We start from the raw sequence: 17,545 nt of genomic DNA, 5'->3' as shown, positions 1-17,545 counted from the left end.
GTTGCAGCCTCCTTGCCCTGCTGGCTATAGGAAGAGAGCAGCTTCCGCAGAGCTGATTTCTATGTATTCAAAACATTTTTTATATTAGTCTACAAAACAGACTTTTTATCCTCTCCGTTCTCCACCTATGCCCACCAGGAAAGAGACATTTTTCAAGAGATCATCTTGAAATGCTGGGGCAGGCAAAGGAAATGCTGCACCCACAGTTCGGAGTCTGAAAACTTTCTAAGCTGTTCTCCAGGCCGGCAGCGTGCAGCGCCAGAGCCAGCACAGCAGCTGGCTCTCACTTGGACCAATGGCCCACATAAAGCAGGGTGAGAGGCAGACTATCACGACATTTTCCAATGCATGTGGCAGGAGCAAGGTGTTCCTTCCTGAGAAGCTGCGGCCTGGTTTCTGCTTAGGTAATCACAGGAGAAAGAGCAGGAACTTACATGCAAAACCCTCCTCACCACAATTACTGGGGTCTAGACAGGAAACTCTGTGTCTATCTGATACTCCTTCCCGGGGAGCAGCACTGTGAGCAAGCCCAGCTGACACATATTCTGCCTCGTCACACCAGCTCTGAGAAAACCAAGTAATGGGGCTGACGGCGCGGCTCTGAAGTCATCCTTGAGGCTGTTCCAGTCCTGCCAGATCTGCTGGGCTGGCAGTAACTGCTGCCTGCACAAGAAACACCATCTGCGGCCTCCCAAAACCCCACCTCCGAGACTCTCCGAACTTGCTGTTGACCTGCAGCCCCAAGGCATCTGACCCAAAGCACTGGGCCAGCCTGCGGCTGCTAGGCTGTAGCTCTTCACTTGATGAGCTGCGTGTATTTTCCTGTGAAGAAGCATTTCGCGCTCCAAGTAGTAATCCTCTGTTGCATGTGCCAAGGCAAGTGCAGTTAGAAGCACATTTCCAGTGCGATGCCAGAACTGTACTGCTAATTTTGGTCCCTAACGAAATCAAAGGCTGCTGAGAGACTCCTTCCCCAGCACGTTAACCCCAGTGCTCACCAGTCTGGAGCCTGACCTGGCCACGGTAGCACACTGGCCCTGCGTGGTGTATGCATGGAAAGCTGCTGACTTCGGAAACTTCAAAACATGCACACTGCAGATTCAGAGCTCTTATCTGCACCCACACCATTACAGCCAGAAACTGCCTTCTAACACAAGAAAAACACCCATCCAGCCAGCCTACAAGCTCCCGTGTGCCTTTGGCAAGACAAAGTGGTTACCCAAAACAGAAAGACACACGACTGCCTGAGTCACGGAGCCTCAGGGTGGGATTGAGAAAGGAGACTTGCTTTGGAAAGCCAGTAGGTAGAGGTGACACACGCCATCTTGCTCTCAGAAAAGCCTACATCCATGGCCTGCGACAACCACCACCACGCTCTGCAGTGAAGCTGGCATCTCACCAGCGGTTACAAGAAAAGCGTGGCAAACGAGCTAAGGAGGAAATAAAAGGAGCATGGCAGAAAGATGTGAAGTTGCCAGTTCTGGTTCACAACTGTCATGGGTTTAAGCCAGGTTGGATGGAGCTTTGAGCAACCTGGTCTAGTGGAAGGTGTCCGTGCCCATGGCAGGAGGCTGGAATTGGATGATCTTTAAGGTCCCTTCCAACCCAAACCATTCTGTGATTCTACGGTTCACTGGAAAATACACCTATTGAGTGCTGCTGAAGAGGCATAGCTTCTGGAGACCCCTCTGCCACGCTGAAGCACTCAGCCAGGGCGGCCAACAAGCGCTCCCCACTCAGCACGCAATTCACATAGCACCAAAAGCCCCCGGGGTTCCTGCGCTCACCAGCCTGCCTCTGCCTCCCCGCTGTTCTCAAGGTTTCATAATATCACTTTGTTTTCACTGTGCTGCCCCTGATCACCAGTTCCAGCAGCTCCCACACAGGGAGGAATGACCTGAGGTTGCAACCACCATTGGCATGCCAGAAGCCTCCTTGCTGCAGGAGCGAGGACCTGAAGCAGAAGGCTGCCTCGAAGGCAGCTGAACACATGTAGGAAGGTAACGCGATTTGCAGTTACAAGTTTCCAAGCACGTAGCATGCTCATTATGCACGCTGAAATCTAAACAGCTCCAGCACAGGACAAACTCTGGCACCTGCACTTGGCCATACCACGGGCTGTTATTCACCACTTCTCACCTCGCCCATTATTTGGGGTGACAGCCTCTCAACCCCCCTCCTTCCCTGCTGCTTCCCCACACAGGAAGGGCACTGCCACCTGCACTGGAACACCTGAGAGAGACACCCTGCTACAGGTTAGCAAGGTCTAGGCTGCACGGAGACTAGAGGACAGGCTGCTTAACTGGCAGAGACGCTCACAAGGAGCCAGTGCAGTTAACGCCTCCAAGCCTGCAGTTTAACAATTTCTTTAAGCCAATCCTGTAGCCAACAACAGTCACCTTCCCTAGCCAGGAAGGGCTGCCGTGGCTGGAAGCAAAACAAGTCACAGGCCTGCTGATCTGTCTGAAAACAAGCCCTGAAGAAATGTTTTCTCTTAAATCTTTCTGGAACCACGTTTGCCACGCTAATGGCTACCTGGCACCCCGATGGAGGGCAGAGAACTACAGCCAAGACCTCTTTGGGCAGCACAGCAAATCCATCCTGCAGGCAAAGCTGCTCATAGGGTTGAGCTGCCCAGTGCCTACCCGTGGCTCAGAAGTCCTGCTAAGGCTCTCGGGCTCCCTGACTGCAGAGGGTGCCGTGCCTGGCCTTGCTCACCTCACCCCTCCCAAGGCTCGGGAGCATTCCACACTTCCAGGCTCTACTGCAGCCTTCCAAAACTCTGGAGTAAGGGCGAGGAACAGCACAGAGTAACCTGTACGTGTTTTCAGTAGAGCTACACAAAGTAAAACTGCCACCTCCCACGTGATCAGAGGAAGATGCAACCGAAAATATGACTGGCTTCTGCCACAGCCACGTCAGACAGCGTGTCCTGCTCACGGGGAATCTACAGAAGGAAGAGAGGACAACTGCACAGCTTCTGGCTAGCATCCACAGCAGCCCTCCTGCTGGGCAGTTGCTTCACTGGATGCCCAGTGTGACCCCAAGGAGGCCACCCGCAGCTCACAGGCGGCCCCGTGACTCCTGGCAGCCCGCCCAGGGCCACGCTCAGCCTGGTGACCCCTGTGCCTCTCCTGGGGACAACGCGCAAGCTCTTGAAAGCATCACCTTGAGCAGCCTCAGTCGCAAACTAGGTAAGGCAACACCCCCAAACCTTCATCTGCTGCTCGTGCTTCTCACTGATGTGCAGAAGAGGAATGACTCTATGCCCTAGTGATTATGCGTGAAGTGAAAATGATGCCATAAATTCTTGCTGCTGCTATTACGCAGTGCCACGGCTCGCCCTCGTACTTCACTCCCTGTCACAGGTAACCTGCTGCCAGCACGCTCCCCGATCAGCTCTGCGCTATTTGCTCTCAGCAGCTGCTGCGGAAATAATAGATTTAATGCAAATAAACCTGCAGGTCACAGCCCCGAAGAACAACAGGAGCTCTGGTTAACAGACATAGCTGGTGACCTTCTGACACTGCGTGAACTTCCCACCTCCACTGGTGTTGCATCACGCTGCAAGAAACCAAGCCTTTGTTGAGAGACACAATGACACATCCAGGCTGTGCATTCCTGGCAGATTAAAGAGCCAGCATCCACAAATTCCACAGCAAGAAAAAGCTATTATTCAGCTCCTCATGGACTGGATTTAGATGATCAAGGCCATGTATTCCCACAACGCTGTGATTTAGACACCTCTGTCTTCAGAGTCTGTCAGCGCTGGCCACACCAGCACACCTTCTAAGCCTTGTCCGGGGTGGGTAATTCAGTGCAGTGTTCCAAGGCAGGCGCACTCAGCTCCGAAAGACAGCACAGCACTTCTGTTCTCAGCAAGAAACCAATACATAGCAGCCAAAGTCTACTCGCGTTGCATAATGCCTAGCGCTCACATGTGAATTGCCTTTTTCAAACAGTGGCTTATCATTCAATTCCTATTCCTTTTGCTCTTTAAATTCTACTTTTTTCTCTTCACCTCAGCAACAAAAAAACAAAACTATTTCCACCCCTGGCCTGCAAACACAAATGTGAAGTGCATGAACCCAAACAAAAATGTCTCCATGGAAATTTAAGGATCTGGTATTGGAACATGCCTCCTCATTTCAGGTTGAAAAGAAAAAAAAAAAACTTTTCTGCAATGCCTAACTTGTGAGGATGAAACGAGTTGGCAGGTTCCTTTCTAGAGAAGACCTCCCTGTGGCCTGCAGCACGCTCAGCTGCTGGCATGCCGCTCCCGTGCTCAGAAGGCTGTTGTGGAGGAATGCCACAGAGTCTTCAGGCATGATGCAGTGCTTCAAATAGGAGCCTTGATATAACTCATCTTGTGACAGTCTCAGTAAACCTGCTAGCCTAAAGTTTCTGTATCTCCCAAAGTTAACCCAGGTCATTTTTGGCATTCCTCAAGGGCTCTGTGTGTGCACTCTTTGGGAAAGTGATAAGTAGATCCCCAGACAGCGCTGGGTGCACATGCTCATCTGCAAAGGGATCTTCCCAAGAGGGAAGAGAGCTGCGCTGCCAGCACAAGGGGGGCCAGGCAGCGGCAGCAGCACATCTCTCTTACTCAAGGGCCACTGCTGCTGCTAGGATGGCTGGAATCGCCCAAATACCGCCCGCCAGAGAACAGCACGCTGAGCCACCACCACATGCTGTGGCACGTCAGATATTTTGGTCAGCCTCAAATCACTGAAGATGGCGTGCCTAAGACGTGCACTTTGTTTAATGTCATTTCCATTTGAAACTCAGAAATGGTAAAGAGGCAGACGTGCTAAACAGCAGCCAGCTATTCCTGCTTTGGGAGAAACTACCATCCAGTGGGCACCACCGACAGGGCTGGGTGGGTGAGTCCCACGCCCTGCTGGGTCCACCCAGCACCGCTCCTCACCCAGCGCAGCACATGTACACATTGGGAATTACACACTACAGCAACCACCAAATATTTAGATACTCTTCAAGACTTTCCAAGCACGGTTATTGCTCTCAGGAAGTTGCCTACAGTTTGCTCAAGAGCGAACTGCAATAGGAAGGGAGTACAGCTAGTTTCTGATGACAGCTGCTGACAGAAGCACGATGATGCCATTCACCTAGGAGGAGAAGTGATGATTCACATCCCTGGGTTTTCCCTTAGCCACTCATTCCAGAAGGCAATGGGGACTTTTGGTCACTTCAAAGCCATCTGGATTACAATTGAGAGCAGAGGCTGTCCCAGGGAGAAAGGAGACCTAGCATAACAAGTGTACCTGCCAACTCCGGAGGATCTTTAGGAGCTCCTGCCTAAAGAACTGCTGGTGCAAATCTGCCTTCATCATGTACTGATCCTACCTACAGCACTACCAGAAGGGCTTCCAACATCATTATTATAGTGCTTTGAGACAATGAGGAACATACTCTGAAAAAAACTAGTTTGGAAAAGCATTCACTACTTTCCAGACATGGTACTAAGGAGGCAACCCTTCGAGAGACGATGGGGCAAAGTAACGGGCAGGAGAACACACCTGCAGAGCAGTCTCTCTGTACCAAAGCCCCAGCCCATGTTGGAGCATGCTTCACATTAACTGTCATGTCAGCCACATGACAGCGTATTAATTAGAGGTGGAGACACGTGCTTTCCACAAATGGGAAGTGACAGATTGTTCCAGTGAACTTCTGCACCCTAGCCTGACGTTTACTACAAAAGAAAGCTAACTGGGAACATTTCAGTAGGTGGCAGCAAGAAATACATTATCAACTCAGAAGACTCCCTTTAGGATACGTCTTCTTGGAAAAGTTACCCATTTAGAGCAGAGTTTCAGAGGCACGTTGTTTCAAGCCCAATGCAATACGCCTGACCAGACTCATGACAGCAGAGTCAGGTCAAATACAGAGAATTTAGGGAGGCAAAACTTACCCAGAGTCTGAAAATCCCCACTTTCTGCACGGAAATGTCCCTCACCAAACTGCCTCTTGCAAAATGTGCTAAGTTCCTTAATTTTGTGCTTGGGTTTCCATACTCCTGCAGAGTCAGTATGGCTGATCAGAGCATCTCCTAGCACTGTGACTTTTGTAAAATCAAGCCATATCTTTCATCCAGATCTTACAGCTCAGGCCAAATGAGGCCATTTTTTGGCATAAAATTACTTCTGCAAATTTCAAAGACTCAGAGAGCAACAAGAAGATGTAAACTCCCAACTAACCCTCATCCCCTCGCCCAGCCAATCTGGACACCCTTGGACTTGTCTGCCTTACAGACGGAGCGGGCACTGCCACATCCCCACTAGGAATACATTTTCAGGCAGATCACAAAAGTAAACCAGGCAGTGGCACAGGGCCAGCAGGAAGTCGTGACAACCTCCCTGCGTACCCAGCAAGCAAGGTGTGGTTTTCCAAAGCTGACTCAGGGCTGGGTCAGGTCTCTCACACGTAGGAGCACGCTTTCCAAATAATGGCTTCCTGTCCTCCCCAGGCAAGACGGGGGGGATGGGGGTGCCAGATACAGATAATCCCCCTCCCCAGAGCCACAGAATTGCCTGGTACAAAGGACAGCAAGGAGTGACTGCATGGGCCTGGTGACTCAGGCAAGTGCAGCGGCACTGGTTTTGTGACTAACTATTACTCACACGAAGAGGAATTCGGAGGGACCCACATCCAGCTATCCTCATTGCTTTGGATACTTCCGCAGCCGTAAGTACAAAGGAAAGCTTTGACAATGAATCAGACCCTGATTTAAAACGACAAAGAAAGACTTATCTATCAATTTTGTGTTCAAATGATTTCAGTGTATTCATAACAGCAGTTTAACGCTAATCAGAGGAAACAAGCGATTTTCAGACCCAGATGACTAAATGTAGGCTCCTGGATGGACAAACCATTTAGACAGAAGAAGGTTTATTTTTCTATTAATGCGTAATGTTCTTCACTTTCCCCTGAATTACAAAGAAATGCTAGTGTATTGGCAAATTTTACTTTGAAAAGCTTTTTCCGTTAGTTTTTTTTGTCAGAGCAAAACCAAAAATCCTAAACTTCTAGGATGAACGTATTTTGAAAGCATCTCTATAAGTAGGCTCTGAAGGATTTAAAAGTAAACAATCAACATTCATGTTCATTATTCTCCTGCTTTTAAAATCTACAATTATCCACCTAAAATTAAAGGAGGGGGTGGGAGGGAGGAGTTGCCAAATTCCAGTTCGCCCTTGTTGAGGCCTTTGCCCTCTCAGCCACTTTGTGTGCTTAATCTGCAAGCTGTAGTGCAGTGGAGAGTAACAAATAATCACTAATTAACTAGTTCCTTGCAAAAACTGTGGAGTTTGAAAAGGTTTCGCTGTGAGTCATTGCTCCAAATGAAAAATCCAGCCCTGTGAATGTGTATCACACACGTTATTTTAGAAATACAAGTCACTCTTCACAAGAATATGGTGAGATGTTGAGCTTTCATAAGCCATCCCACGTCTAAACCAGTGGAAGATCCTTTCAGAGAGCTGGGAATTCCCTCTCAAATGTGATGATTTTCTGCTTCTATATCTGAAAGGTTACTACTTAGCATTGTGCAACCAGTGACTTGTGCACTAATTAACATAGTACAAGCTTAAGTATGTTCTGCTTTGAAAATTGCTTATTTGATCTTCATCTAACAAACGTAACATAGGAATCAGGTCCAGTGTTAAAAAAAAAAAAATAAAAAGAATACACCTTCTTTCTTGCAATTACCAGAGTGTTTGTTCCCATGTAAAGCCGGAGGATGCTAACTGCAAACAATTCACTTACATTTGTCTGGGATGAGAGTGAAATTAGGTGATCTGGATAAAAGAAAAACAGCATAAAGCACACGTGAATTAGGCTGGAAGAAAATGATCCTCGTACTGTTTTCACTTTCCACAAATGACTGCAAGATCAAATGTGTGCTTTAAACAATTAAGTCATCACTCAGATTCATCCATGGCCTCAAGAGCAAGAAACAAGTATACTATTTGTACTATCACCAGCAGAAGCAGTTTAGGGGACAGCAACAATTAGTGGAGCATCAGCTATGCCCAAGTATTTACTTTAACTTTGTATGGTCCCAGCCCAGAGGGCTTCTCCATAAAAAAAGGCTTTACAGTATCACAGTATCACAGATTTCTAGGTTGGAAGAGACCTCAAGATCATCGAGTCCAACCTCCGACCTAACACTAAGTACTCCACTAAACCATATCGCTAAGCTCTACATCTAAACGTCTTTTAAAGACCTCCAGGGATGGTGACTCCACCACCTCCCTGGGCAGCCCGTTCCAATGCTTAATAACCCTTTCGGTCAAGAAGTACTTCCTAACATCCAACCTAAAACTCCCCTGGCGCAACTTTCGCCCATTCCCCCTCGTCCTGTCACCAGGCACGTGGGAGAATAGACCAACCCCCACCTCTTTACAGCCTCCTTTAAGGTAACTGTAGAGTGCGATAAGGTCGCCCCTGAGCCTCCTCTTCTCCAGGCTGAACAAGCCCAGCTCCCTCAGCCGCTCCTCGTAAGACTTGTTCTCCAGACCCCTCACCAGCTTGGTCGCCCTTCTCTGGACTCGCTCGAGCACCTCGATGTCCTTCTTGTAGCAAGGGGCCCAAAACTGAACACAGTACTCGAGGTGCGGCCTCACCAGAGCCAAGTACAGGGGCACAATCACTTCCCTAGCCCTGCTGGCCACACTGCTTCTTATACAGGCCAGGATGCTGTTGGCCTTCTTGGCCACCTGAGCACACTGCTGGCTCATATTCAGCCGACTATCAACCAATACTCCCAGGTCCCTCTCGGCCAGGCAGCTTTCCAGCCACTCATCTCCCAGCCTGTAGCGCTGCTTGGGGTTGTTGCGCCCCAGGTGCAGGACCCGGCACTTGGCCTTGTTGAACTTCATACAGTTAAATACTTTGTCCCTGGAGCGTTAGCTAGTTCTGTGTCCATTACACTCTCAACCTTTTCACCTTACTATTATTTTAAGGCCTATTTTACTCATTGCTCCAAGTATTTCCCCTTTCAAAACTGGAAATGAGAATGCAGATTCTCCTCCTGCACTGTAAATGTAAAGGCCTGGATGTCAACAGCCAGCAAGGTCAAGGTGAACTGTATTTCCCAGAAACATCACCAAGCCCAAAAGTCAGCACCCAAAGCAAAATGGCCCAGATACATGCTGCCTGGGCCATCCAACGCCTGGTGAGGCTCTGCTGCTCATTTATTATATACCAACCTCCACAATTTGCAGAGCTCCCACAGCTTCCTCCTAGAAGATCTATGCAAGCCCAAATATTAATCATACACATTTAATTCACTTCTATACTGCCTGTCCAATACCATCAGGTGCCCAGCCTCCCTATACAGCAAGCAGAGGGAGAAGATAATGTGTAGGAATAAGTGACCCTCTGAAAGCATTTCTTTTTCTCTTGTCTGTGGTGAGCATCTGGACTCAAGGCCTCCTGACAGCCAGGGAAAGCTAATGAAACTCCAAGGTGCGATTCAGGGACAAGAGGAGAAGATAGGACCACTCCAAACTCCCAGGCACCAAACGCTGTAAAGTTTGATTAGAGGAACGGGGCGGGGGGGCAACAAATTCAATATCTTCCAGGACAAACAGCTTAAGAAAATAAAAATCGGATCTGCTCCACAGCAATGCCCCAAAATAGCAAACCACTTGTGCTAGGGAAATTTTGTATGTTTGCAAACTACAACTGCAGCTGAGCTCCCAGTTTGCACGGACGTGGTGCGCAAACCGTGCCAGGGACAGTTCCGGCTTGGCTCCTGTATGAAGCAACGGTGATAAAAGCATGCCAAACTTCCTTAAAGCAGATGAGGCCATAAAGCCAAATGCACTGACACCGGGTCAGGGTTTGACCTCTTCTATACACACACTTAGGGTTGTCCTCAGAAGTCAGGGACTGTTTCTGTGACAACATATGTTTAAATCATGTCCTAGGTACACGCATGTATGCCAGCAATGGAATGAGAGAAAAATATACTCATCCAAGGTAAAATCTGCTCTAGGCTAAAGCACGGAGGGCCAATTCTTGAAGTTTCTCTCCAAAGCAAACAGGACCATTCCTTATTTTCCCCTGTTTAGTTAAAAAGCCCACCACATGCTCCTGGGCACTGGCCTATCCCATGCCAACCACGAGGATGAGAGCCGCTGTGCTGCAAATCCCAGGAAGAAATTGGTCTAACCTGGGAAGGGCCTAACAATTGCTACCATCTGATGGCTGCATAGTGGTCTGCAAAATGTACCATAAATCTTGTTTTCACATCTTTAAAGCTACCCTCAGAATTGGCCTCCACGTTGTCAGCTTTAGTATAAAAAAAAACAAAGGACCGTCCAGAGAATTGCTTTAGGAGTAAATGTAAGACACTTGGCCATTTGGAGCAAGTCCATCCCCGCCATACGTGCTCAGGGAAGAAGAGGCACCAGCTCCCAGACTCCGGCATTTCTCCCCAGCCACACCTTGCCCACTTAAATCTCTGTTCCCCCAGGGCACAAAAACATCAGCGTGGCAGCCAGCAGAGACACCCTGCACCGCTCGCTGAGAAAAGGAGCGCTGCCGTTATGCCCCGGGGCTGCAGCAAGGCCATCTTAAAGCTCCCAGAGAACAAGACTAGAGAAGGGGCCGCCCAGCACTAGCAAGGTGGCATCCAGGCCGCGCTGGGGAAGAATCGTTGTTAACTCTGACATCTGATCACCGAACAGCACTGTAATTCAGTGACATTTTGACTTTACCAGGAAACAGCCCTACAAAACCATCCACGCATTTACATGAGAAGCATCGTGGTGTTTGAGAGCAGAATATTTTTTCTTCATCATGAACAAGAGCAAAAAAGTTCTGTGTGTGGGATGAGACAACTGGACACGGCATTGTAGGGATCAAAGGAAGAATTTCTGAATCAGAGATCTAGCACTTGGGTGTACCTTTTACCTCTATATTTTCAACTTCAGACAGACAAAGAAGAAACCAACTTTAGCTCCACAGCATTAAATATTCAGTCTCCATACACACGTGTAAAAAAATTGCATGGGAAACAGGCACACAACAATATTACGGTCAGAGCTTTAAAACCGATATCCAATTCCACAAAAAAGCTGCAGGTTGCTGTTGCCCTTTGCATGAAGGAGCCAAATTCAGTGACACACAGTCAAAGCTGCCCAGCACAGCCTCCCCCTTATTTGTTATTTTTAGAAATTTAGTCTGACAACGCCTGACAACTAAACATGCTCAATATAGCAGGAGAGAGGGGGATTATCAGATATTATCAGAGAAAACGCACAGCAATAATCACTTTCTCCACCCCTAATGAAGAATCAATTTTCCATGTCTTTATAATATCAGAGTTTGTTCTTTTTAAAATGCCACATTTAAAAACAGAATCCATCTAGCCCTACAATGGAAACGGATAACATTTCCTGAAACAAAGCATTGTTCCACCCCTCACATATCATGTTTCCTTAAAAACAAGGGAAGAAAAACATTACTTGGTTTTTCTCTTAATACTGCACAAACATTGCTGAGCTAAAAAGAGTCTGTGCTCATCCCTTTAGAATGCTTTCAAAATAGATTTAGCACATACCCCTTGTACTGTGAAACACAACAAGAATTTGATATTATCAGGGCTGGAAAAAACCAATCGCTATGGCTAAGCAGAAAGCTTCCCATGCGAGTGCATGAGTCTATGCCATCAATCTCTGCAAGATCCAAGGCTTTTGGAAGCTTCGCTGGCATAGCCTTTAGGCAAGCATGTGCATTTTGCAAGCAAGCCTAGGCAGTTTATTTAGATTCCAAAGGATTATACAAAAGCTGTGAACTTAAGTTTGCTAAATGAATATATACGCACACATTCATAGCTTACCTTGAAGGAAAAGGGGAAAGCTACCCTGCTTTTTTCTGCAGATTAACTGACAGACTACACGTTTACCCCTTGTTTGTACACATCTATACCTCTATGGGCATTTTCAGAGACACGGTGACACAGTTCCCCTCACAAAGTACACTGAGCGCATATTCCAGCAAAGTCTCTTAAGTGTTTTTTCACAGCTCTATACAAAGACAGTTTGGGTTCTCCCTGCTGCTTTGCTGTGCAAGGAGCTGCAGGAAGGACCAAACCAGCAGTATCACACTCATCTGTGACGCTGCCATAAAAGAGACAATGCAACACTTGAACAGCAGAGAAACCCAGCAAAAAGGAATAAGGTAAAGAGAGTAACTTCAGTCATTGATTGCAGTAGAAAACATCTGAAGAAAGAGAAGGAAAGCTTTCAAACCAAAGGCAAAACCCTTTTCTGTCTTCATTTTGACAACTGTGAATGTCACAAAACCCATCTCACGTCTCTGAAGCAGATTAAAGCACATGTTTTCATAAACGGCCAGTACTTAGGAGTTCTCCTTACTACACAGCTGGACAGATTTATAGAAGAGCTTAGCTGTGAGCTGAGATTTCTGTGCTGTGCTCCTCCAGAAACAGAACCCAGCTAGCGGTGACAGCATTTCTGACATTCAGGTTTGTATGAAAAATGCATGTTTCACAACACCTTGGCAATAGCTCTACAATCACAGTGCATAATTACCTCAAGCTCACACTACAAGAGTAACCGGGTCAGCTACACTGTGTGGATACCAGAGGATTACTCTGGCCAGCTGCATTCAACCATGCAAAGTGAGCTATGTGAGTGATAAGGTAATTAACAATATAAAAAATAAACTTAAGCTTTAAAATCTTTCCAGTTTTAATAACTGATGGAGCGATGTTTTAATCTGGTTATCTTGGTCTGATATTTATTTTACAATGATGTAGTGGAAGCACAAGGTCACAAAGTTTCACATTCTTTCCTGCTTCTGTCACAACTTGTTTTCAGGACAGCAAAATCCCCTACTCCTGTGATAAGCACTCTCTTAACTTGGACTCAGGTATTTCCCCTGAAATCTTAGTTTCCAGCAGCTGTCACTTTTATCCTCTTCCTGAGGGAATCCCAAGTCTAAGGAATATCCTTTACACAAACGTGCCAGACAGCTGGAAACAGTAGTTAAAAGATGGATTTGATGAAGGACCTAGCAATCTGAGCCCTACTATCTATGGTTAAACAGAAAACAAACCAAAACAATCCATGCAGCAACCACCTTCACACTCCCTACCACCTTTTGAGAGGGTCACTGTTGCTGGGAACTGCAATTCAGTGACCATAACCAGAGACCTGAGGCAACAGGGAGCTACAACGTAGGAAGAACACATCTGCGTAGCAACCATCTCTGAGGCTGCACATAAGAACGACAAAGGTTGTAATTTGGGGAGAATTCCATCCATTCTAAAGTCAGCAATCTGAAAGTTCAGGAGGTAAGATCATTCCCCACCAGGAACAGGAAGAAACTGAGATGCACAGCTGAAGGGGAAAGAAGCCAAAACTGTCAAGCACACTCCACTCAGTTCCAAATGCAGGCATGCTGCTATGAAGTTCTCCAACTTCACTTGCAGAGCTGGTTTTGTTCAAAGCCACTGGTGTCTGGAATGGTTCCAGATTAGCCAGGATACAATCACTTTTATCACGTAAGCACATAAAGGACTGTGCCTTGTATGCATTAATGTGACCTGACATACATGGCGTATATATGGAGTACTTGTTTTCCCTGTGTAGAAAAGGTTCTGGCCACCAGAAACGCAAAATCCCTTAATATCTACCACAAAAAACACAACAGGCAACACGGCATGCGGTGACATGTTTGCCATACATCTCCCGAGACAAGCTTAGTTTTAAGAAGAAATTTAAAAAATATAATTTCACTTTTGCTGTAATATAAGTAGGAGACAACGGAGACAGAACTGCACGGTCCTGTTTGAGTACCTACTGCCTATTGCTGCTTGCCCCTACTCACCTGGTCTGCACACTCACCTTCTTCAAAACACTAACAGATTAGACAAGCAGCTTAACTCAAATCAGTCTTTGCTTTCTGTCATTCCCCAAAAGCTAAGGAACGGAGTTTTTACATTAATTCTATTTTAGGGGCAACAAGAAAAAAAATAACGTTGGCCTTGGAAAAGAACGGTCTGAAGCCCTTCTCCAAAGAAGTGTAAACTGAACTTGTAGCCACTAGAAGATACTCAAGATTCACTAGATAACTTGTTCAAACAGCTGGAACTTGTGCAGACACTACTTTATATATCCCAGATATTCTTCTCTGCCTTAGGAACACCAAAGTGCTCTGACCACATCATAAAAACTAGGTCCCATCTTCCCTAGCATCCAGTCTTCAACAGCAGCCCCAAGTAGATGCCTAGGGAAGAGTGTAAGAAAAGGGCAGGCATACACGGTACTTCCTCCTAATACTTTCCCAGCCTCCGGACATATTTAGCTCACAGACTTCCTGAGCAGGATGCAATTTCTACATATTTGGTAATGCTCAAAGGATTTCCCTTCCTTGAATTTCAGCAATTATCCTAAACCAATGTAAACTTCTAATATCCACAGCACTGGCAAAGAGTTTCATATCACCTATCTGCTGCAAATAACCACGTAAATATCCTCTAGCTAGTTTTAAACGTAACTCCTACTAATTTCATATGAAACCCTCACCTCCAGTTTGCATATCAGGACACAGAGTGAACAATCAACTTTATCTGCTTTTTCTGTACAAAGTTTGTATGAAGTTTTCTGTATGAGTTTGTAGACATATCAAAGAAACCAAGTGATACGAATTATTGTAGGTTACTTATTAACAGCTCCTTGTTCCCCCCCAGTTATGATCCTTGAGAATGAACAGTTCTAGATAGAAACAAGCAATGTAACAGATCGAATTTTGTTGACCTTGAATATTCTACTTTCACCATCTTTACTTGCCAGAAACTTACCTCTAATTCCTTAATTTTCTCTTCTGCTATTCTCTGTTTTTCTAAGAGTTGATTATGAATCACTCCTTTAGACTGAAGAATAAACCTACAAGTGGAAAAACAGATAAACAAATGTTGGATTATTTTTTTTTACACATCTAACTATTGTACACCTAGCTGTGAACCAAGTTAAACTGCAGTAACCTCTGCAAAGTATTCACATTCTCAACCTGCATGTTCTGTACAGAGACAGAAGAAACAACCATGATAGACTGCCCAAAAGGTTCAAAAAAATCAGGTGCAGAACAGTGGTAATCAGCTACTAAAAATGACAGTTATTTAATAACCCCAAATAAAAATCTTCACTGTTAAATTAATAGACTCCAGATTTTCTTTCCGTTCATCAACCCTACAATACTTACCAACCTTCTACCTTCATAATAGATCTTAACATTTGAAAAATACATACAGCATACCATTGAAACACCAACCCATTGGGCAAACATGATGCGAGCAGTCAGACATGACAACCTGATCTGGTGGGTGGCATCCCTGCCTATGGCAGGGGGGTTGGAACTGGATGATCTTCAAGGTCCCTTCCAACCCAAGCCACTCTATGTTTCTATGATTCTGCGACTGCAACAACTGCCATGTCACCGGGCTGGCCTTTAAGGTTTGCTCACTGATCTCAGCCATTATTCTGGAGGAAGGAAATGGATGGACACACATCACCCTCTACAATTCAACGTCCCTGAATACTTTGAAAGCAGTTTTTGCATACAACTAGCAATGGGAGTCTTTCTTTCTTACAAAGTATCAATCACAGACATTTTCACCAATGACAGTTTTATATGTAATAGCATAGAAATATAATCAAGGAGGCCTCTTTCATCAGGTAAAAGCCATACACCACCATTTTAGTGCTTGCAAGCTAAATGAACCTGTACCATAAAAACAAAGCTTTCTACAAGGCGTAGAGCTTTCTACAAGGTGCTTTCACCAGAAACAAAGAGACATGGTTTGCCTGTCTTCACTTGAACTTTCGCAGCTCCTACTGCTCAGGGCTTAGCTTTAACATGTACCCTCACTGAACTCCAAATTCCCATGTTTTCTAAATTCAGAGCGTTTTTCTACAGGGTTGGAAATGGTTGTTTAACTGCTGTTTCAGCCACTAGTGTCTATTTGTTCTGCATTTTAATTGCCAAAGGGATTTGAAAGATGCATCTGTAACATCTCTGTCACAGTGTTCTGTTGGACAGCACGCAAAAGCTGCCTGACTTGCTCAGAAGAACCAACAGCACCCAAAGCACCTCTCAAGCACGTGGCACTGGCATCGGCAAAGAAGTAAAGGACAACTAAGTCCAGACAAATTTTAGGAACCCTCTATGGTTGCCTTTCCTCCTTCCAGACATAAAGAATGTACAAGCTGGAGATCAGCCCCTTCCCTACTTAGAAAGTCCCTCAGGGGATTTAGGAGGAGCCTCCATGTGTCATACCAATGAGGTCAAGGTCTCCCCCCAGCAGTGCTGGGTGTTTGGGTCAATGTCATCTTGCCAGGTGACACGAGCTCATGCCTGAACAGTTAACGTGAACAGCTTTAGACACTGCAAAATCAGAATGCATTCCTTGTCTACTACAGAAGAGTCTGCGATCATTTGGTAGCGCCATCTCCCACAACAAATGATATTATTAATGGGTTTGCTCAGAGTCTCGACAATGTTCTTTGAATATAAATGGTACCTGCTGCTTGGCTTGAAAAACAGAGTACTCTGCATCAGCACCACAACAGCGAAAAAGAGAACTGCCTGTCACATCCATTCCTGAAATGCCTGAGAGCAGGACTGTGGTTAGGTACAACACGTTGTAAATTAAAACTCAAGATGGGCAAAGAAGAAGGGAATACCTCCTCATCAGCTTCCCCGAACTGTAGAGCAGTATCAGCAGTCTTAGTTCCAGTGAAGTCTCCAGCCTAACTAACAAATTTAACTGATACAGCTTGATCAATTTTCCTCATGCTGCAGCTGGGAAGATCTCTGAAGGGCTACGTGACACTGAAGTGATCCCTGCAGGCTTACAAAGGTTACAGGCACTTTGAACAAACGAGCGGCTGACTTCACTCCTGTGCTACAAATGTCAACAGCAGTCATCTGGGAAAATAACCTCCCTCCCACCCTCCTGCAACGCTCTGACAGACTTGCAACAGCAAATTAAAATTGGATGGCTGAAGTTAGCACTGGCGAGACCCAAGCGGGCAGCTGGACACAAATACTACTCCAATTTTACTGAGCCATAAAATAGTGGACTGGAACCTGTGTCAGTTCACGAGCTGGCTCAGAAGCAGACCAAAAGTCTCAGACAGGAGCATCCTTCAAAAGGTTGTCATCAGTTGCAGTTCAAGTCACGCATTTTAATTTCCTGCCCCAAGACCCTCAAGCCCTCAACCTAACGCTTACAGGCAGTGCACCACAAGCTGTCAAAGGCCACATTTTCAAAGTGGAAGCTATAAAGCCACATGAACAGGTAACTATTTAAACCCATGGCTTCACTTTCCAACATTGTATGGACTCAAAAGAGCTCATCAGTGTTTTAGCTTCGAGCTTGGAATACACACATGGTGAAGATCTCAGCCGAAGTTTTTACCAAAGAAAATACGGGGGCTTACAGCAGCAATCGGAAAAACACAGTACTTGTCCTGATCTTTAGGTAAGAAGT

General features: G+C 46.1%; 1 protein-coding gene across 1 annotated transcript in view; it reads right to left on the bottom strand.

Annotated features, from left to right (window-relative positions):
• The window catches only part of PFDN1 (prefoldin subunit 1), a 33,681-nt gene that overhangs the window by 2,545 nt on the left and 13,591 nt on the right, over window positions 1–17,545 (bottom strand). Inside the window, exon 3 of the mRNA XM_080555598.1 lies at window positions 14,855–14,939. Coding sequence (XP_080411724.1) covers window positions 14,855–14,939 — 85 coding nt within the window. The remainder of the gene's footprint in view (window positions 1–14,854; window positions 14,940–17,545) is intronic.

This window comes from Anser brachyrhynchus, assembly GCF_964034855.1.
Source record: "Anser brachyrhynchus genome assembly, chromosome: 14".
Lineage (NCBI taxonomy): Eukaryota > Metazoa > Chordata > Aves > Anseriformes > Anatidae > Anser > Anser brachyrhynchus.
Note: the sequence above shows the minus strand (reverse complement) of the source record. Positions and strands in the feature narration are given on the sequence as shown.